The sequence below is a fragment of the Trachypithecus francoisi genome, unplaced genomic scaffold (genome assembly GCF_009764315.1).
Source record: "Trachypithecus francoisi isolate TF-2019V2 unplaced genomic scaffold, Tfra_2.0 Lachesis_group12, whole genome shotgun sequence".
NCBI classification, from domain to species: domain Eukaryota; kingdom Metazoa; phylum Chordata; class Mammalia; order Primates; family Cercopithecidae; genus Trachypithecus; species Trachypithecus francoisi.
In genome coordinates this window covers 121,284,008-121,305,528 of record NW_022681457.1, presented here as the reverse complement: position 1 = coordinate 121,305,528, position 21,521 = coordinate 121,284,008, and the positions used below count along the sequence as shown (strand labels likewise).

Below are 21,521 nucleotides of genomic sequence, written 5' to 3'. Positions count from 1 at the left end.
GGAGTAGCTGGGATTACAGGCGCCCGCCACCACGCCCGGCTAGTTTTTTATATTTTTTTAGTAGAGACGGGGTTTCACCGTATTAGCCAGGATGGTCCCGATCTCCTGACCTCGTGATCCGCCCGTCTCGGCCTCCCAAAGTGCTGGGATTACAGGCTTGAGCCACCGCGCCCAGCCGCAGCGAGAGCTTTTTGTGGTGAAATTTTGTGATGAGAAAACTGTCATCCCGGAATATTTTGAGACCCGATGCTTAGGCCTCAGCAGCTCGGAGAATATGTACTTCTGTCCCAGAACACCCAAACGTCAACCAATGTTAGTTCCCCACTAGGAACAAAATGTAACGGGACGTTGTCGTACGCTTGACCTCGTCACCCTGAGCGTGTTAGCTGGTATCCAGTTCTTACTCATTCCCTTTTTTGCCTGCACGTGCTTGATGGCAGATCAATGACAATAGCCATTGGAAGCTTAGGAAAAGCATATCTAATGTGAAGAAATAGAGGACCCTTTAGCCATCGCCTGACTTTCCGTTGAATTGAGAAATAGCCTCCTCCCGTCCACGTGCGATGGCCTTCCCGATGTGACTCTCCAAGACCGTCCGTGGGGGGTAAAACCCCACAAATGCACTAGCCCGTGTGCTGGGGACGGTGCATCGTCACGCCAGGTCTGACTGGGAAGGAGGATGGTGAGGCAGGGCTGGGGGCTTTGAGGTTGAGGCGTGGCTGTGGATTCCAGAAAACCCCTTGGCTGGTGTGCATGCCTGCCCAGTGGCATCCGGGTATCCTAACACCTGCCCTCCGTGCCCCTGCATCCACAGGTTATGCCAAGGACGCCCTGAATCTGGCACAGATGCAGGAGCAGACGCTGCAGCTGGAGCAACAGTCCAAGCTCAAAGTGAGTGGGGCCTGCACGGGCCCGGAGGCCGGGGTGCACATGGCGTTTGGGCGTGGAGATTCGTGGGCTACTGCCGGTGGATAGGGCCAGCGACGTGTACATGGGCAGTAGTGGGGCCCAGGGCCGAGCTTGGGCGCCTCATTTCATAGAAGGAAACAAGGGGAGGTGAGAGACACTGCTGCAGTGCCACCCGAGAGGGAGGACCAGTGTTGGTGAGGGTGTCTTGTCGTCTGGAGGACCTGGGTCTTCTTGAGGTTCTCACCTCATTTCATTATGCTCAGCAGGATTTTTTTGTTTTATTTTATTTATTTATTTATTTTGAAATGGAGTCTGTTTCCCAGGCTGGAGTTCTGTGGTGCCTTCTGGGCTCATTGCAACCTCCGCCTCCTGGGTTCAAACAATTCTCCTCCCTCAGCCTCCTGAATAGCTGGGATTACAGGCATGTGCCACCACACCTGGCTACTTTTTATATTTTTAGTAGAGACAGGGTTTCACCATGTTGGCCAGGCTGGTCTCGAACTCCTGACTTCAAGTGATCCACCTGCCTTGACCTCCCAAAGTGCTGGGATTACAGGCATGTGCCACTATGCCTGCCCTGTTTCATATTTTTATTTTTTTATAGACAGAGTCTCAGTCTGTCTTCCAGGCTGGCGTGTAGTGGCGTGATCTCGGCTCACTGCAACCTCCACCTCCTTCCTCAGCCTCCGAGCAGCTGGGCCTACAAGAGCCCGCCACCACAACTGGCTAATTTTTATATTTTTAGTAGAGATGGGGTTTCACCATGTTGTCCAGGTTAGTCTCTAATTCCTGACCTCAGGTGATCCGCCCACCTTGACCTCACAAAGCGCTGGGATTGTAGGCTAGAGCCATCACGCCCGGCCCACCCAGCAGGATTCCTAGAATAGGCACGAGCTCATCACGGTCCAAAAGTGAACACCTGACCGGAGCTGCCCAGAAACAGCCTTGGGGGTGGCGTTGGCGTCCGGCGTCCCTCCCTGGCGCCTTCGCAGGCTTCTGCTGGTGCTTCTCTGCCTGCGGGTCTGGATTCCTCCAGGGCCTGAGCCTGGGTGCAGATGCGGCTGGAAGCCCCGAGCCTGCTGCACACACTAGTCTGGGTACGGAGTCTGCCGTGCCGGGGCCCGTGCAGACACAGGAGGGACTGTCAGGCAGCGCCAGCCCTGAGAAGTGCCAGCTGGTGAGTGCTGTGCTCTGCAGGAGTACGAGGCCGCTGTGGAGCAGCTCAGGAGCGAGCAGATCCGGGCGCAGGCCGAGGAAAGGAGGAAGACCCTGAGCGAGGAGACGCGGCAGCACCAGGCGGTAAGAGCGCGAGAGGCCGCAAGGGAAGCCGCCCGACTCCAGGGGATGGCTCAGGGCAGGACTAGGAACCCGGTGCTGTCCCGGGCGCTCTGGAGTCAGCCTTTAGAGCTGCCCTTGGAACAGCCTTGCACAAACGCCTAAGACCTGTAAAGTCCCTCACTGCTGAGCCGGACGGGAGGTCCCCGCCCCCCGCATGTTTGTGTGAGGCTGATGGCGCGTGGGAGTCCCGGTGCCCGGCCGGCTTGGCCCTGAGTGCAGCTCCCGGCTGAGAAGTGTCCTTGCCACCCTCTTCTCCCGCAGAGGGCCCAGTATCAAGACAAGCTGGCCCGGCAGCGCTACGAGGACCAACTGAAGCAGCAGGTGAGCTGAGCCTCCCCTGCCAGGCGCCTGCGTCCCTGAGAACGTAGGCCGCTTCGTGCCGGTCGGGGGGGTCACAGGCCGTGGGACAAGAACGCTGGGGCTGCTGATGGTGGTGACGGTGGTGACGGTGGTACCAGTGCAGGGGAAGCTTCTCAGACAGACGCGCTGGCACACGTGCACAGGCATGTAGAGATGTGTGCACACGTACAGGGAGACACAAACACCCCCCACACGGTAACACACACTCCTTGCACACACGGGCACACACACCCCTGCACACATAGGCCCACACACACACACCCCTCCACAGAGGCCCACACACGCACACCCGCAAACACACCCCCATACACACGGGCACGCACACGCACCCTGCACACAGGTGCACATCCCCCCACATGGACACACACCCTGCACACGGGCACGTACACATCCCCACACACGGGCACACACTCCCGCACACGGGCACACACACCCGCACATGGACATGCACACACACCCTGCACACAGGTGCACATCCCCCCACATGGACACACACCCCACACACGGGCACACACACCCGCACACGGGCACACACACCCGCACACGGACACGCACACACACCCTGCACACAGGTACACACCCCCACACACATGGACACACACCCCACACACGGGCATGTACACATCCCCTCACACCACACACGGGCACACACACCCGCACATGGGCACACACACACTCGCACACGGGCACACACACCCCCGCCTACACCCACATGGGCATGCACAACCCCCCCGCATGGGCACATCTCCCACTACAGGCACACACCCCCCCCGCGCATACACTCCCACACAGGCAGAATCACCCCCTGCACACCCCCTGCGTGGTCTCCGCAGCAGAGGCTCTCCAGGCACGTGGAGCCTCCTTGTCTCCCACCCGGGTGCCCAGCTGGCAGCGTGGGAGGTCGTGCTTGTGATGGCTGGTCAGTGGCAGAGAGCAGGTCTCTGGGCCCATCAGAAAAGCTTGGGTGACATCTGTTCCCTGCTCCTTAGGGCCCGTCGCCCTCAGTCCTGCGCTCACAGGTGGGATTCACGTGTTGCCTGTTGTGGCCATTGTAGCTTTAACGTTTAATTGGCAGAAGACAGAGGCTTCCTTCAGCACAGCGTGAATCAGGGCGGTGGTGTTGGGAGGTCTGCCGCGCAGTGGCCCTTCTCAGGGAAGCCGCAGTGGGGCTGTTTTCTGCCGCTGGGGAGTTTGGGCTCCTGAAAGCAGCCCCTCAGCGACTGCCGTCCTGGCCGATGTCACCCATGTCTGTGTCAGGCTGTGGCATCTGCAGGCCCCCAGGTGCGCGGGACGCTTGGAGCCCATGGTCCTGGGGCAGACACAACCTCTGCACTGGTGTTGAGCATTTTTCTGGTTTTAAAGGCTTTTCTCTTTTTCTGTGGCTTCTTCTCAGCAACTTCTCAATGAGGAGAATTTACGGAAGCAGGAAGAGTCCGTGCAGAAGCAGGAGGCCATGCGGCGAGGTAGGCTGTCTGCTCTCCTGGCTGGGGCGGAGGCCGTGGTGGCAGCCTGGAGAGCAGGGGCTGCTTGTGGACCTCAGCGCCTGACAGACACTTGCCCGGCGTGCACTGAGCCTGAGCCCCTCATAGCTACCGATGCAGTGGGCAAGGCTGCCAGGGCTTCCAGGGGTCGGACTCCCACTGAGAAGACGCCTCTGCCTGCGGCGAGACACCAGGGCTTGCGCGTGGAGGGCGGGAGCTGCTTCGCTTCATGGGAAGAACATGGGTCTTTTTTTTTTTTTTTTTTTGAGATGGAGTCTCGCTCTGTCACCCAGGCTGGAGTACAGTAGCACAATCTCAGCTCACTGTAGCCTCCGTCTCCTGGGTTTAAGCAATTCTGCCTCAGCCTTCTGAGTAGCTGGGATTACAGGTGCCCGCCGCCACACCTGGCTGATTTTTTTTGTATCTTCAGTAGAGACAGGGTTTCACCATGTTGACCAGGCTGGTCTTGAACTTCTTGACCTCGTGATCCACCAGCCTTGGCCTTCCGCAGTGCTGGGATTACAGGCGTGAGTCTCTGTGTTCTGCTTAGAACATGGGTCTGTACTGTCCTGTTTACTATCTTTACTATCCCCAATGAGGATCACAGGTATTTGGTGCCATGTGGCATTTGTCGGTGAGGGCTCCAGGCGAATGTTTGTCACCACTTTTCACCGGGGATGGGCTTGTGGTGGGGTGTGCACATTTACTATTCAATAGCCAGACACACGGCACGGCACGCGTCTCTGAGTTCTGACAGCTGGGTTTCTGTGTGAGGGGGCTTCTCTGGGAACTCCACATTCCAGTTCTTTGCTTTAAAGGGAACGTCCTGAGAAGGGGCCTGGGCCTCTGGGTCGGATTTCAGGGGCTCTAATCCACGGGCAGGGCCGGCATGTGCACCATTCCTACAAAGGCCTGTGTGTGTCTGTCTGTGGCGTGGTGCGGGCTGTGGTGTGGGCCTGCCCATGGGCTGGGCTTGTCCGTGGCGTGAGCCAGTCCGTGGCCTTAGTCTGTTGGCAGTGTGGACCTGTCAGTGGCCTGGGCTGGTCCATGGTGGCCTGTCCGTGGTGTGGGCCTGGTGGCAGTGTAGGCCTGTCCGTGGCCTTAGCCTGCCAGCAGGGTGGGCCGGTCCGTGGCGTGGGGCTGTCCACCGTGTGGACGGAGGCAGACGTGCTGTACTGTGTGGCACTGAGCTGCCCTGCCTCTCTGGGGCAGCCACCGTGGAGCGGGAGATGGAGCTGCGGCAGAAGAACGAGATACTGCGAGTGGAGGCTGAGGCCCGGGCACGTGCCAAGGCCGAACGAGAGAACGCAGACATCATCCGCGAGCAGATCCACCTGAAGGCGGCCGAGCACCGTCAGACCGTCTTGGAGTCCATCAGGTGAGCGCTGCCGAGGCCCATGCTGGCTGCAGACGGAGCCACGCAGGTGTGAGTTGCTGGTCCTGGGGTGCTCCAGCTCTTCCAGGCCTGACTGCCGTTGGCTGGCTCCTTGGTGGGGTCACTGCCTCTCTGTCATGGCAAGGCCAGGCCGCCATCTCAGGGCCTCAACCTGCTCTTGCTACGTGGCATGGATCTTCTTGTCCGTCCTGGTCACATCGTTGCTTTCCCCACAGGACGGCTGGCACCTTGTTTGGGGAAGGATTCCATGCCTTTTTGACGGATCAGAAGAAAGTGACAGCCACGGTAAACATTCTTATAAAATAGGGCTGGGAGGTGGCTGAGGGGCCGCCTGTGGGGGCCTCCTGGAGCCCCGGGTCCTGTCCCTGCTGGCTCTGCACAGGCCCTGGCGCTCTGCCAGCACAGAGCAAACCCATGTTGTACCTGCTGGCCACAGCTGCTCCTCCCTTCTCAAGCTGGAAGAAGAAACCACAGTTGCCAGCCTGGGCCACACAGTGAGACCCCATGTCTACAAAAAAATGAAACATTAGCTGGGTGTGGTAGCAGCGTCTGTGATCCCACTATTCGAGAGGCTGAGGTAGGAGGATCACTTAAACCCAGGGATGTCGCAGCTGCAGTGAGCTGAGATCACACCACTGCACTCCATCCTGGGCGACAGAACAAATCCTTGTCTCAAGAAAAAAATTGTCGGCCAGGCGCGGTGGCTCAAGCCTGTAATCCCAGCACTTTGGGAGGCCGAGACGGGCGGATCACGAGGTCAGGAGATCGAGACCATCCTGGCTAACATGGTGAAACCCCGTCTCTACTAAAAAATACAAAAAAAACTAGCCGGGCGAGGTGGCGGCGCCTGTAGTCCCAGCTACTCGGGAGGCTGAGGCAGGAGAATGGCGTAAACCCGGGAGGTGGAGCTTGCAGTGAGCTGAGATCCGGCCACTGCACTCCAGCCCGGGCAACAGAGCGAGACTCCGTCTCAAAAAAAAAAAAAAAAAAATGTCAAGAGTGGTGGCTCACACCTGTAATTTCTGCACTTTGGGAGGCGGAGGCAGAGGCAGGTGGATCACGATGTCAGGGGATCGAGACCATCCTGGCTAACATGGCGAAACCCCGTCTCTACTAAAAAACAAAACAAAAAAAGCCTTTCACAAGATGGCGCCGAAAGCGAAGAAGGAAGCTCCTGCCCCTCCTAAAGCCGAAGCCAAAGCAAAGGCTTTAAAGGCCAAGAAAGCAGTATTGAAAGGTGTCCACAGCCACAAAAAAAAGAAGATCCGCACGTCACCCACCTTCCGGCGGCCCAAGACACTGCGACTCCGGAGGCAGCCCAAATATCCTCGGAAGAGCGCCCCCAGGAGAAACAAGCTTGACCACTATGCTATCATCAAGTTTCCGCTGACCACTGAGTCAGCCATGAAGAAGATAGAAGACAACAACACACTTGTGTTCATTGTGGATGTTAAAGCCAACAAGCACCAGATTAAACAGGCTGTGAAGAAGCTCTATGACATTGATGTGGCCAAGGTCAACACCCTGATTCGGCCTGATGGAGAGAAAAAGGCATATGTTCGACTAGCTCCTGATTACGACGCTTTGGATGTTGCCAACAAAATTGGGATCATCTAAACTGAGTCCAGCTGCCTAATTCTAAATATATATATATATATCTTTTCAACATAAAAAAAAAAAAAAAAAAAAAAAACAAAAAAAAAAATACAAAAATTAACCAAGCATGGTGGTGGGCGCCTGTAGTCCAAGCTACTCAGAAGGCTGAGGGAGGAGAATCACATGAACTGGGAGGTGGAGGTTGCAGTGAGTCGAGATCCCACCACTGCACTCCAGCTTGGGCCACAGAGCGAGACTCCATCTCAAAAAAAAAAAAAAAAGACCCTGACTCCATTTTGCAAAAACCTTCTTTAGTCCTTATAAAACCCTGAGAGTTTGAAGTTCACAGATTCCTCTCTCGTTTAAAGCCTCACTCTTCTGTGCTCAGGCTCCGGCCTGCTGTGGTGGTGCACTACGTCGCACACGGCTGCGTCCTCCGTTCCCCCGTGCCCAGCACACAGTAGGTACCTGGCACACAGTGGGCAGTTGCTCTGCCGTGGTGTCGGCGCCCTGTGCTGTGACTGCAGCGCCTGCCCGTGGCCTCGCCAGTGTGACGGTGAATGTCGCCGGTGGTGGTTCCACCTGTGTTGGTGAGACGGCGTCACGTGAGAACATGAGGGAGCTGCTTAATGCACCGTTGACGTTTGTTTGTGTTTAGAGGCAGGGTCTTGCTCTGTGTTCAGACTGGAGTGCAGTGGCGCCATCTCGGCTCACTGAAAGCTGCACCTCCCCAGTTCAAGCAGTTCTGCCTCAGCCTCCCGAGTGACTGGGATTACAGGCTCACGTCGCCACGCCCAGCTAATACAGGCCTGTGCCACCAGGCCCGGGCAGTTTTTCTATTTTTAGTAGAGATGGGGTTTCACCACGTTAGCCAGGCTGGTCACGAACTTCTGACCTCAAGTGATCAGCCTGTCTTGGCCTCCCAAAGTGCTGGGATTACATGGGTGAGCCACCAGGCCTGACCTACATTTTTGTTTGTTTTTGAGACAAACTTTTGCTTTTGTTGCATAGGCTGGAGTGTAATGGCACGGTTTCAGCTCACTGCAACCCCCGCCTCCCGGGTTCAGGCGATTCTCCTCCCTCAGCCTCCCACGTAGACAGGATTACAGGCATGTGCCACTATGGCCAGCTAATTTTTTGTTTTTTAGTAGAGACAGGGTTTCTCCAGGTTGGTTAGGCTGGCCTCGAACTTCCGACCTCAGGTGATCCACCCGCCTCAGCCTCCCAAAGTGCTGGGATTACAGGCCTGAGCTACCGCGCCAGCCGGCCTAATCGATTTTTTTTTTTTTTTTTTGAGGCGGAGTCTCGCTCTGTCGCCTGGACTGGAGTGCAGTGGCCGGATCTCAGCTCACTGCAAGCTCCGTCTCCCAGGTTTACGCCATTCTCCTGCCTCAGCCTCCCGAGTAGCTGGGACTACAGGCGCCCGCCACCTCGCCCGGCTAGTTTTTGTATTTTTAGTAGAGACGGGGTTTCACCGTGTTAGCCAGGATGGTCTCGATCTCCTGACCTCGTGATCCGCCCGTCTCGGCCTCCCAAAGTGCTGGGATTACAGGCTTGAGCCACCGCGCCCGGCCCTAATCGATTTTTAAGACGAGTTAGAGATTTCGGGTTAGCCTTGTTTTCCAGGAAGAAAGTACCATTTTTAATGGCCCAGACAGTAGCAGAGGGTGTGGTCCTGTGAGATATCCGGCTGGGTCTGCCCAGGGCCCTGCACAGTGACCGGGGCTTTGCAGGATTTATGCTGCCAGTTGCAGAGAAAATGGCCCTGAGTGAGGGCGATATGACGGCCCCACCTGCCTCCTGTAACCGAGTGACTATGGGATTCGGGGCCAGGAATTCGGGTTCCTGTGCTGCCAGCACACAGCCCAGTGCTTCTCCCTTGGGCAGAGAGAGGGTGGGGGCAGCCCCGTGCATCTCCCGCTGGTGGAGGGAGGGAGGGTGGGGCAGGCACGCCAGTGCGGTATCTCTGCTGCAGGTGCTTGGGCTGACACTGCTGGCTGGCGGGGTCTACTCTGCCAAGAATGGGACAGCTGCCGCAGCCCGCTTCATCGAGGCTCGGCTGTGGAAGCCGTCCCTGGTGAGGGAGACGTCCCGCATCACGGTGCTGGAGGCACTGCAGCACCCCTTCCAGGTAGCGGCGAGGGCCTGGCCCTCCCTGAGTGCGGTTCCTGGCTGAGTCCCCTCCCTGCCGTGAGCAGAGCCCCCCCGCGCACACCCTCCTGTCCGCGCACACCCTCCTGTCCCAGCCCTTTCCCCAGATGACCGGCACCTGCATGCTGCATCACGCCTGGGTTTTCCTGTCCAGCGCTGTAGCTTAGGGGTCTGCATCAGTGAGACCCTTCGCCCATCTGCCTCGGTCTCCCCTGCTCGGGGCTCTGTGTCAGGGAAGCTGCTGCAGGCCACGGTGTCTGGCGGCCTCCCTGGGGAGCCACGCCACTGGCCAGCCCCCGAGGTGCCTGCTCTCCACACGGGGGTGGTGGGGTCTCCACAGGTCACTCAGTGGGTGGTTAATGAAATAAAAACCAATAAGGAACCGGAAAATGCCCCCAATCCCAGCAGTAGTCACCCTCTCTCCCAGCACGGCGGGGTTCCAGCTCCTGGCCAGTCCTGGCTGTGCTTTGGGGCAACTCTGTTTCGGTGTGTTACCGAGCATGTCTGTGCGTTGGTGGCTGAGCCGTGGCTGTGGCAGGTGACCCAATGCCCTTCCCCTCCGGCAGGTCAGCCGGCGGCTCCTCAGTCGGCCCCAGGACGCGCTGGAGGGTGTTGTGCTGAGTGTAAGTCGGTGTGCCTGGGCCGGGGGAGGTGCAGGGAGGGGACCCCGGAGATGCGCCAGGCTGTGGCCCTTGCTGGCATTCGAGGTGTCACCCAGGAGCTTTCGGCTTCTGAGATGCGACTGCTGGGACTGTGCCAGGGATAGGCTGCCCGTGAGCTGAGCGGCACCCCGAGGAGTGGAGTCCGCACCAGGGCATTGCTGCAGCCCCTGCCCCCGAGGCTTCCTTGGGCCCTGAGTGTGTCCCCCAAGCACCCGTCTTCCCCGGCAGCCCAGCCTGGAAGCGCGGGTGCGCGACATTGCCATAGCAACAAGGAACACGAAGAAGAACCGCAGCCTGTACAGGAACGTCCTGATGTATGGGCCACCAGGCACCGGGAAGACGCTGTTTGCGAAGGTGAGAGCACCTGACTGCGCAGGTGGGCCAGGGGCCGCTGGGGTCTCACCTGCCTGCAGGTGTCTGGGGGTCGGCCGCCTGGGAAGTGGACTCCCCTTAGGCCTTTGCCCACCCTCATGTAGGGTCAGCGTGCTGGTGTGGGCAACAGCGCCTCCCATCTTCCAGGCAGGGGACGTCTCCTGTCTGGCAGGCGGTGGCTTCCAGGCAGACGCCCGGCAGGGGCTCCACACTCCGGGTGGAGTGTGCAGGCTTTGCCGAGGCAGAGGGAACATCTGTTCTGTCTCCCCTCACTCTTCCTGTCTAGAAACTTGCCGTGCACTCGGGCATGGACTATGCCATCATGACAGGCGGGGACGTGGCCCCCATGGGGCGGGAAGGCGTGACCGCCATGCACAAGCTGTTTGACTGGGCCAATACCAGCCGGCGCGGGTGAGACGTCCCCACAGCATCCACACAGGCCCTTCACTGCGGCCCAGCAGGCTGCCTTCGGGGAAGGGGGTCCAGGTGGCTTTCCGGGCCCTCATGGTCTTTCTGTAGCTCTGTCTTTGTGGCCACGCAGGAGGCCCGGTGGAGGGTCCCTCGGAGGGAAGGTCCCCTGAGTGTGGACCCTGGTGGACACGAGGCCCCCAGCGTGTGGAGGCTGCCAGTGGGATACTTGGCTCAGGGCAGAAGGGAGGTGGGTGTGTGTAGGGGGAGAGGGGTCTTCACAGCTGCAGGGGCGCCTCCTCCATGGCCGCCCTCCCTCCAACACGCGTGCAGGTGGGCGTGGGCACCGGCTCCTTTTGGTAGAACCATTTGGAAGTTAGCTGAGGACAGCACGGCACACACCCTTCAATAGGTCCCACAGTGACCCCACGCAGGGCACAGCCTGGCCACACTTGCGACCGCAGCTGTCCCCGTTGGCACCACATTCCTCATGGCTGGCACCCTCCCCTCTGGCCTTTGACCTTTCACTTTAGAAGATCCTGCCCCTGGTGTGGACTCTGAGCGGCCGCCAGCGCTGCACTGGGCCGGGTGGGGGTGAAGCCTGCGGGGCAGAGTCTGTTGCCTCCGTGTGCCGTTGGCTTCCCGGGGCCTCGTGAGGCTGGGCCGTGGTCACCTGCCCAGAGGCCAGGCTGATGGGCTTCTGTCAGACCCAGGACTTAGGGCTCCCAATGGGGCAGAGGCTGCACCCCTTGGGGATCTGCGCGCTCGGCCTGCTCCCGTCACAGCCCGACGCTGCTGTGGGCCGCTGCAGGGGTCACTCTCGCCGTGCTTGGCCTCCCTCTCGTTCACAGCCTCCTGCTCTTCGTGGACGAAGCGGATGCCTTCCTTCGGAAACGAGCCACTGTGAGTGTCACTGAGCCTCTGTCTGACCACAGGGCTGGTGGAGTGGGCACAGACGTCTCCCTGGGCCAGGCTGCAGCCCTCTGATCAATGGCTTTTTCTCTCTAAGTTTTGTGTGAAAAATAGCATTTTTTAGGTCAGCTGAAAGTTAAGTTATGGCTTTTGAGATTTGTTTTGTTTTGTTTTTTGAGATGGAATCTCTCTCTGTAGCCAGGCTGGAGTGCAGGGGTACAATGTCAGCTCACTGCAGCCTCCACCTCCTGGGTCAAGCGATTTTTCTCTCAGCTTCCCAAGTAGCTTGGATTACAGGTGCCCACCACCCTGTCCAGACAGTATTTCTATTTTTAGTAGAGATGGGGTTTCATCATGTTGGCCAGGCTGGTCTTGAACTCCTGACCTCAGGTGATCCGCCCGCCTTCGCCTCCAAAAGTCCTGGGATTATAGGCATGAGCCACCACACCCGGATGCCCTGGTCTATTTTTATTTTTATTTATTTGAGAGGAAGTCTCGCTCTATGGCTTAAGCTGGCTTGCAGTGGCGCAATCTTGGCTCGCTGCAACCTCCACCTCCTGGATTCAAGCTAGTCTCCTGCCTCAGCCCCCTAAGTAGCTGGGATTACATGCTTTGGCCACCATTCCCAGTTACGTTTTTTGTTTATTTGTTTTTGTTTGTTTGTTTTTTCTTTGAGACAGAGTCTCGCTTTGTCCCCCAGGCTGGAGTGCAGTGGTGCGATCTCGGCTCACTGCAAGCTCCGCCTCCCAGGATCATGCCATTCTCCTGCCTCAGCCTCCTGAGTAGCTGGGAGTACAGGCACCTGCCACCACGCCTGGCTAATTTTTTTGTATTTTTAGTAGAGACGGGGTTTCACCATGTTAGCCAGGATGGTTTTGATCTCCTGACCTTGTGATCCGCCCGCCTCGACCTCCCAAAGTGCTGGGATTACAGGCTTGAGCCACCACGCCCGGCCGTTTTTTGTATTTTTACTAGAGATGGGGTTTCACCATGTTGGTCAGGCTGGTCGAAAACTCCTGATCTCAAATGATCCTCCCACCTCTGCCTCCCAAAATACTGGGATTGCATGCGTGATCCACCATGCCCAGCCTTTTAATTATCATTTTAAGACAGGGTCTCTGTCGCCCAGGCTGGAGTGCAGTGGCGCGATCACAGTTCACTGTAGCCTCGACCTCTTGAGTTCAAGCCGTCCTCCTGCCTTAGCCGCCCTCGTAGGCAGGACTGCAGGGGTACAGTGCCATGCCCAGCTAATTTTTTTTGTAATGTTAGTAGAGATGGAATTTCCTCACGTTGCCCAGACTGGGCTCGAACTTCTGAGTTAAAGAGATTTGCCTGCCTTGACGTTCTGAAGTGTGGGTATTACAGACGTGAGCCCCCACGCCCGGTCAGGCTTTTTTTTTTTTTTTTTCGGTCAGATTCTCACTGTGTCTCCCATGCTGGAGCGCAGCGGTACAATTTCAGCTCGCTGCAACCTCTGCCACCCAGGTTCCCCTCGTTACCCAGGCTGGGCTCAAACTTCTGAGCTATAAGAGATGCTCCCACCTTGACCTTCTGAAGTTCTGGGATTACAGACATGAGCCCCCATGCCCAGTCAGGGTTTTTTTTGTTTTTGTTTTTGTTCTTGTTTTTTTTTGAGACAGTCTCGCTCTGTCACCCACGCTGGAGTGCAGCGGTGCAATTTCAGCTCGCTGCAACCTCTGCCTCCCAGGTTGAAGTGATTCTCCTGCTTCAGCCTCCCACATAGCTGGGACCACAGGTGTGCCACCGCGCCTGGCTGATTTTTGTATTTTTAGTGGAGACGGGGTCTCACCATGTTGGCCAGGATGGCCTCAAACTGCCTACCTCAGGTGATCTGCCCTCCTCAGCCTCCCAAAATGCTACATTACGTGCATGAGCCACTGCCCCTGGCCCTGGTCAGGCTTTTGAGTCTAGATCCATGAAAGTCGTCGCGTCCCTGCTCCCTGCAGGAGGGAGGCCTGTGGGACCTTCTCCTGTGGCTGTTTACAAGGCTCTGCTCCTGGTGTCTAAAGCCGGAACCTTCTCTGTAGGAGAAGATAAGCGAGGACCTCCGGGCCACCCTGAACGCCTTCCTGTACCGCACGGGCCAGCACAGCAGCAAGTGAGGGAGCGTCCTGGGCCCCAGGCAGGGCTGTGCAGCCGTCGCCCTTGGTTCGCACCGAGGGACCTCAGGGGCCCTGGATCACAGTGCTGGGCAGCACCCGTGGCCTCAACGTGTCCCCCTCGGAGGTCCCCTGGGAATGGCCCAGCTTGGGACAGCATGAAGTGTCACTGAGGAACATGCGGGGGCCTCCTGGGCAGAGCCGGGGTCAGTCCTGTCCTCACGGCCCTGTGCGATGCCGCCCCAGCTTGCAGGTCCCTCTGCCCCTGGGTTTCCGCGGTCCTGTACCTGCAAGGGAGGTGGTCTGATCGTCTGAGGCTCTGCTGGGGCCGCCCTTGGAGGGTGTGGGTGCCCTGGGGTGGGAGATGGAGACACGTTTGCTCCCACGGGAAGCTGGGCACGAGCAGGTCCTGAGTGTTTGGGTGGAGCCTGGGGCCTCGGTCCCCCCCTCCGGATGCTGGACGGGAATCACCCTCCAGGCTTGGGGCCCTCCCCACTTTGTGCGTCCTCCGTGAGCCTCTGCCCAGAGGTCCCCAGTATGGTGATCGCCCCGCGGCAGGCTCCCTACTTCCTTCCAAATCCCCTAAGTTTGAGTTTTCTTGGTCTCCTGGGCCCCTCCAGCCCCAATCGTGTCACAGGAGGATCACGTCCTGCCGGGCGGCCGTGGCCGACTCCTCAGGCTTGTTGGGCTCCCTGGCTCAGCTGCTGCCGGTAGACGCTCCCTGGAGCCCTGGCTCAGGTCCTTCTCAGAGAGGCAGGGCTGAGGCCCTGCTGAGCCTTCGCTGTACCCGGGCCCCCGAGGTCTTATTCCTGGCTCATGTGGCCACTCTTGACATGGAATCTGGGTCCCGCTTCTCTGCTCCCAGCACAGCGGGGCTCAGGCAGCAGGACTGGTGGTGGTCCCGGCGCTGCCTATCAGGCAGGGCGAGGGTCAGCGGGGAAGTGCCATATGGGGCAAGAACAGAGGCCCAGGAAGCCGGGCGGAGGCCCAGCTGGGTACACGGGCAGGCGGCCGACCAGGGCTGTGCTGTGTCCTCGTGTTTCCTGCCGCTTTAGATGCTTCCTGTGGGGGCTGAGGTGGCCCCGTTCCCCTCGGCGCAGCTCGGCCACCAGCCCCGGCATCCTCATCCCCACCCCGCAGGTTCATGCTGGTCCTGGCCAGCAACCAGCCCGAGCAGTTCGACTGGGCCATCAACGACCGCATCGACGTGATGGTTCACTTCGATCTGCCGCGGCAGGAGGAGCGGGAGCGCCTGGTGAGAATGTATTTTGACAAGTATGTTCTTAAGCCGGCCACAGAAGGAAAGCAGTAAGTGTCCTGCTCACCCACCCCCTGTCCAGGGACTCCTGCTCAGGGCCCAACCCGCCCCTGCTCTCCAGACGCTCCCAGCAGGCCCCGTCACAGGGGTGGGCACCACCTCCCTGTCCTGCAGTTTTCCACAGGAGCCTGTGGGCCCCAAGAGTCCCAGAGGCCTTGGGGACATCCAGGGAAGTCCCGTCCCCCTTTCCTCATCCCCACCTGAGAACAGCCTGGCGGCGTCTCCTCGGGTTTGGGGACAGAGTCCACCATCACTTACAAACTTTCAGCATTCCTTTTTTTGTTTTTTTTGAGACGGAGTGTCATTCTTGTCCCCGAGGCTGGAGTGCAGTGGTGTGATCTCAGTTCACTGCATCCTCTGCTTCCCGGGTTCAAACAGTTCTCTTGCCTCAGCCTCCTGAGTAGCTCAGGTTACAGTCACCCACCACCATGCTTGGCTAATTTTTTTTAATTTTTAGTAGAAACGGGGTTTCACGATATTGGCCAGGCTGGTCTCGAACTCCTTACCTCAAGTGATTCACCCTCCTCAGCTTCCCAAAGTGCAGGGATTACAGATGTGAGCTACTGTGCTCAGCCTTCTTTTCCATTCCTCTTCACTCCGGGGAAGGCTGTAAGGAAATCCTGTGCCCAGCCACCCCGATGGGAGGTGACGTGGAATGTTGCTCTGAGACCCCCCTGTGTCGGGATTGGAGGGACAGGCTCCTCATGGTCCCCTGCTGGCTGCTGGCCTGGCCTTCCTCCAGCTGCCACGCCCGGCCCTGGAGCCTCATGGTGTGGGGCGTGGCTCCGGCTGCACTTGTGCCTTGAGGCCATCAGGCTCCCTATTGCTGGCGGTGGATGCAGCAGGCACAGGGGGCAGGGCCCTCCAGGTGATGAGGGGCCCTGGGGCCACGCGCCGGCTGCCTCAGGAACACTCCAGATGAGCAGAGGCTGCTCCACTTCTTGGCGTCCCCAGGGCCCTGGTTTCTGAGTCCTTTTGTGCACCTGACCCAAATCCCTGCTGTCGCCAGTGACGACAAAAGAGAGCCTGGTTGCCGCTGCCGCCTGCTCCGTGCCAGCCCAGCTGTCTGAGCCTGTTTCCCTATGCCCTCCCCTGCCCTGGGCTCCCCCGCCCCCACGGCTGTTTGTAGCCCTGGCACCATGACTTGGCGTCTGTGGCCTTCAGTCAGATGCTTTTCTAGAAGTGAGGGCCCTGCCACTGCCAGCGTAAAGGCCATGCATCCTGTGGGTGCTGTGTGAGCAGCTGTGGGCAGGGCTGCTGTGAGGAGTGTTTGGGGCTATCTCCAGGCCCTGCAGCCTCTCTCTTCCTGCTCAGTCTGGGCCTGGCCTGCAGCAGACAGAGGGTGCAGAGCTGGGCTGTCACAGGGAGAGGGCCCCTCCCAAGGGGACTTCTGGCATGGGTGCCCGCCTGGCTGCCTGTCTTCCAGTCCCTACCTCGTGGTGTGGGAGCTGCTGCCTTGGCCGGCCCACTTGGGAACTCCTTCCCCAGGCGTCTGAAGCTGGCCCAGTTTGACTACGGGAGGAAGTGTTCGGAGATCGCTCGGCTGACGGAGGGCATGTCGGGCAGGGAGATCGCTCAGCTGGCTGTGTCCTGGCAGGTGAGTCAGGCTCAGGCGCACCCACCCAGACGGGAGCCCAGCTGCTGTGGAGACACTCAGTTGTGCCTGTCCCAGCACCAGTATCACACGGGAACTTCTGTTGAGGGGTTTGCTGTGCATAGACGTGACACGGGGCACCCGCCCCAGTTGGGCCACTCCACATGGCGGCGCCCACCTGCTCATGCCTTCAGGAGGGTGGGCCCATTTTAGTGGCTGACGGTCATACGGGGCTCTCTGGAAGATAGTCCAGCATTGCAGTAGCCTGCACTCTGCTGGGTGGGGTGGGAGGCTTTAGACTCTCACCTTGGCCAACAGGCACCTCCTGGTGTAAATGCTCGTCAGGACAGGCCCTGTGTGAGTCGGGGGGTCGGGATGGAGGGACGTTGTGTTTTCTGGACCAGGTCCCTGGGCTTGGTCCTGTTTGACACACAGGTGGGAGTGGCCTCTGATTGTCCCACAGCCAGTTGTTCCTTGGAGGCCCCACTCCTGCAGCTGCGTGGCTGCTCCAGGGACAGGGGACCAGGACTCAGAGCAGTGGGCGTGGCCATCCAGAAAGCTTTGGTCTTTGGAGGTTGCTGGAAAAGCAAAACCAGGTCTGTGGGGCCGAAAACACCAAGTTTGCACAGTCATCGCCGCCTCTGGGGTCTGCCGAGTCTGTGTGACAACCTGGTCACTCAACCTAGCAGCGCTTTTGAATGAATGTGTGTCAGATTAATGAAGTAGCCAAGTACCCCGATTTAAACATTGGAGCCGGGGTCTATAGGGGCTGTATTAGTCAGTACAGGCTGGGTTATGCCGCTGTGACAAAGCCCCAGATCTCAAACCCCATTCTTATGGGTCAGCTGAGGTCTGTGTTCTAGGCTGTCCCCACTTGGGACCAGGTCTGTTTCCACAACTAAGCAAGCAGAGGCCGGGCATGGTGGTGGCTGACGCTTGTATTCCCAGCATTTGGGGAGGTCAAGTCAGCCAGATTATTTGAAGCCAGGAGTTCAGGACCAGCCTGGAAATTTTACAAAAATGAAAAAATTAGCCGGACCTGGTAGCACATGCCTGTAATGTCAGCTGCTTGGGAGGCTGAGGTGGGAGGATCACTTCAGTCCAGGAGGTCGAGGCTGCAGTGAGCTGTGATTGTGCCACTGCACTCCAGCCTAGGCAGCAGAGCGAGACCCTGTCTTAAAAAATAAGAATAATTTGGGCCGGGCACAGTGGCTTATGCCTGTAAGCCCATCACATTGGGAGGCCGAGGCAAGAGGATCACCTGGGGCCAAGAGTTCAAGACCAGCCTGGCCGACATGGCCAACCTCGCCTCTACTAAAAATGCAAAAATTATCTGGGTATATTGGTGGTGCATGCCTGTAGTCCCAGCTACTTAGGAGGCTGAGCCAGGAGAATCTCTTGTATCCAGGAGGCGGAGGATGCGGTGAGCCGAGATGGTGCCACTGTCCTCCAGCCTGAGTGACAGAGTGAGACTCTATCTCAAAAAAATAGCAATAGGCCGGGTACGGTGGCTCACAGCTGTAATCCTAGCACTTTGGGAGGCCGAGGCAGGCGGATCACGAGGTCAAGAGATGGAGACCATCTGACCAGATGGTGAAACCCCATCTCTACTAAAAATACAAAAATTAGCTGGGTGTGGTGGCACATACCTGTAATCCCAGCTACTTGGGAGGATGAGGCAGGATAATTGCTTGAACCCAGGAGGCAGAGGTTGCAATGAGCCGAGATCACACCACTGCACTCCAGCCTGGCAACAGAGTGAGACTCCATCTCAAAGAACTAAAACTAAAACTAAAAATAATAATAATTTGTGCTGGCCCAGCGCAGTGGCTCACGCCTGTAATCCCAGCACTTTGGGAGGCCGAGGCAGGCAGATCATGAGGTTAGTTGATCGAGACCATTCTGGCTCACACAGTGAAACCCTGTCTCTGCTGAAAAATAGAAAAAAAAAAAATTAACCGGCCTGGTGGCAGGCACCTGTAGTCCCAGCTACTTGGGAGGCTGAGGCAGGAGAATGGCATGAACCGGGAGGCAGAGCTTGCAGTGGGCCGAGATTGCGCCACTGCACTCCAGCGTGGGCGACAGAGCGAGACTCTATCTCAAAAATAAATAAATAAATAAACAAAATAATAATTTAGGCTGGGTGCAGTGGCTCACGCCTGTCATCCCAGCACTTTGGGAGGCCGAGGCGGTGGATCTCCTTGACTTCAGGTGATCTGCCCCCTTTGCCCTCTCAAAGTGCTGGGATGACAGGCGTGAGCCACCGCACACAGCCTCTTGAATGTTTTTCTCATAAAAGGGTGTTGAATTTGGTCAAATGCTTTTCCTAAATTAGATGAGATGGTCATGTAGTTTCTTTCCTCCATTCTGCTAATATCAACTGATTTTTGTATGAACATTTCATATGTGGAACATTGACTGATTTTCGTATGTTGAACTATCCTTGCATTCCAGGAATAAATCCTGCTTCTTCGTGGTGTAGAGTCATTTAAGTATACTGCTGAATTCATTCTGCTGGCATTTTCTTGAGGACTTTGCCAGTGATGCTCATCAGGGATATTGGTCTGTCATTTTTCTCGTGATGTCTTTGTCTGGCTTTGATACCAGGGTAATGCTGGCCTCCTAGGATGAGTGAGAAATGTTCTTCAATTTGTCCCAGAGTTTGAGGAGTGCTGCTGATTCTTCATGTTTTGTGAATTCACACGTGAAGATATCAGGTCCAGGTCTTGTCTTTGACCTTTTATAGTTTGAAGATTTTTGGTTCTCACAAAAGTTGCAAGGGTAGCACAGAGAGCTCCCAGGCCCGGGGCCTTGCCACGTGGTGAACGTCCTGTGTCACTGTTGGCCCCACATGGGATGGGGTCTTGCCCCAGAATCCCACCCAGGAGGCCACATGACATTTAGCTGTCACTTCTGGTGGGCTCCTGCCAGGTCCCGTGCTTCCTGGTGGGGTGGCCCCGTGAGCATCTGCTCAGCCCCTTTCCTCCACTGGGCTCTGGGTGAGGTGCAGCCACTCGGGTGCACCCTGAGGGTTCCTGCACCTGTTTGAACTCTCTTGGGTCGGCTCAAGACCAAAAATGATGCTGGGCACTCCTGGGCCCCTGAGCCACAGTGGCGGTCCAGCTCCAGTCGGTGTCTCCCCACACAGTGGCTCTTGGCGAGGGGTGGGTGGTGCCAGAGGGGACGGGCACCACATGGTCATCCCCATGGCAGGTTCCGTCGTGGCAGCCGTGTTGTGGGAGGATGGTGCGCTGCTGTCCTTTACCCTGTGAGATGAATCCTGCCTCTGGGAGGCACAGCCAGGACGGGGTTAGGGACCGACTCAGCTGTCTGGGAAGCGTCCCCTGCCCTGTGCTTCCTCCAGGCGTCCTGGTGCACTCCTGAGCATGGTGCCCAGTGGGCATCCCCATGCCCAGACCCTGACCCACAGGTGCCTCCCCTTGGGGACTCCACGCCTTTCACTGGCACTGGGATGGCGAGCGACCTGTCCATGGCAGAAGGGCTGGACCTGAGATGCCTGAGACAGCACCAAGGGCCCCGGTCCCAGCAGCTCCAGCCTCCGTGTGCTGGATGCCAAGCCCTGTGCCAGGAGGACAGGGAGGTCGGGGCAGAGTTGGCCTTGGTGCCCTGAGGTGGGCAGTGGCTGCCTCTGCCCTGGTGGCTGGTGAGGGTCAGGGTCTGAGGGTCTGAGGTGCAGTGCGACTCGGGGACGCTACCTGGCTACAGCTGAGACACACAGAGGGTCTGCAATTCCCTCCTGCCTCTTGGGAGCTGCCCTGGGTCTGCAGTCAGTGGGGCTTCGCCTCGGGCTTTCTGTTATTAGAAAGTCACTGAGAAACAGCAGTGCTGAGGACGCAGGCAGGACTGTGGCACTGCAGGGGCCGCTCCCGGTGTCCACACGCGTGCTGGGCTCTGCTGAGGTGCAGGAAGCCGGTGTTTCACCCTGAGGCTGTCCTGGTGCCCCTGGTTTGGACCCTCCCCACCTCGGGGCCCTGGTGTGCATTGGGGGTGGGGGGTTCCCACGGCGGCCTCCCTCAGCTCCCTCTCTCCTCACTAGGCCACGGCATATGCCTCCGAGGACGGGGTCCTCACCGAGGCCATGATGGACGCCTGTGTGCAAGATGCTGTCCAGCAGCACCAGCAGAAGATGTGCTGGCTGAAGTCAGAAGGGCCTGGGCGCGGGGACGAGCCCTCCCCATCCTGAGTCCACGGCGAGACCCACACCTCAGGGAGCCTGTCAGCGGTCCCCTCCCACCCCCAACTGCCGGCCCTGCACATTTAGGAAATATTCCTGGATGGGGAAGGGCTGTGCCCAGGGCCTCTGTGCACCAGGTTAGCTTGTGGTGGGGGCGGCCGTTCTACCCCCCAGGACACCCCCTGTTGTGGGCACTGGCTAGGGAGGGGCAGGCCTCCGTCCTGCCCCTTAAGACACTTGGGAGACCCATTTTCCATGTGACTCGGAGTGGGAGGGGGAGGCTTTGCACCCCAGCCCCTGCCCATGCCACGGGGAGGGTGGGTGCTGGCTGAGCCCCCAGGGCAGCAGGAGAGGGGCCGGTGATGTCTCTGTTCTCGGCTCCCACAGCAGAGCCGGGTGTTGGGGCCCCTGCCAGGACCAGACCGAGGTGGGGTGGCCTGAAGCCTGCTTCCCACTGCAGCCGGCACACCCCGAGAGCCCTGTGTACTCTGGTGGCCCTGAGAGCCCCAGGCTGTGGCCGGGAGGAGGGAACCTGGCCGGCGTCTGAGGCCACGCTCAGCTGGCCAGTTCAAGCCTGTGGCTGGAGCTGGGGTCTGTTTACCTAATAAAGTCCCACAGGTGCCTCACCGCTGTGTCTGTCCCTTGGCTGACGCGGGGTGGGGTTTCTGGGGCCCCTAGCGTTCTCCTGGGGTCAAAGGTGACAGAAGAG

The 21,521-nt window shown here is 58.4% G+C and overlaps 2 protein-coding genes across 2 annotated transcripts; both read left to right on the top strand.

Moving 5' to 3' along the window:
• Positions 1 to 642: 642 nt before the first annotated feature.
• Positions 643 to 21,438, top strand: ATAD3A (ATPase family AAA domain containing 3A). The gene is made up of 15 exons (XM_033228733.1): positions 643 to 891; positions 2,107 to 2,208; positions 2,509 to 2,568; positions 4,001 to 4,070; positions 5,301 to 5,466; positions 5,700 to 5,769; positions 9,056 to 9,211; positions 9,798 to 9,854; positions 10,122 to 10,247; positions 10,552 to 10,676; positions 11,525 to 11,576; positions 13,634 to 13,704; positions 14,846 to 15,013; positions 16,512 to 16,620; positions 20,675 to 21,438. The coding sequence occupies exons 1-15, from the start codon at positions 754 to 756 to the stop codon at positions 20,819 to 20,821; spliced, it is 1,617 nt and encodes a 538-aa protein (XP_033084624.1). The 5' UTR covers positions 643 to 753; the 3' UTR covers positions 20,822 to 21,438.
• Positions 6,615 to 7,181, top strand: LOC117093458 (60S ribosomal protein L23a). The gene has a single exon (XM_033228738.1). The coding sequence runs from the start codon at positions 6,631 to 6,633 to the stop codon at positions 7,099 to 7,101; it is 471 nt and encodes a 156-aa protein (XP_033084629.1). The 5' UTR covers positions 6,615 to 6,630; the 3' UTR covers positions 7,102 to 7,181.
• Positions 21,439 to 21,521: the final 83 nt, after the last annotated feature.

Coding starts and splice junctions, on each gene's coding strand:
- ATAD3A (XM_033228733.1), top strand. CDS start 754: ATGCCTGCCCAGTGGCATCCGGGTATCCTAACACCTGCCCTCCGTGCC. Junction 5,770..9,055: donor AGAAGAAAGTGACAGCCACG/GTAAACATTCTT, acceptor TCTCTGCTGCAG/GTGCTTGGGCTGACACTGCT. Junction 11,577..13,633: donor TCCTTCGGAAACGAGCCACT/GTGAGTGTCACT, acceptor CCTTCTCTGTAG/GAGAAGATAAGCGAGGACCT.
- LOC117093458 (XM_033228738.1), top strand. CDS start 6,631: ATGGCGCCGAAAGCGAAGAAGGAAGCTCCTGCCCCTCCTAAAGCCGAA.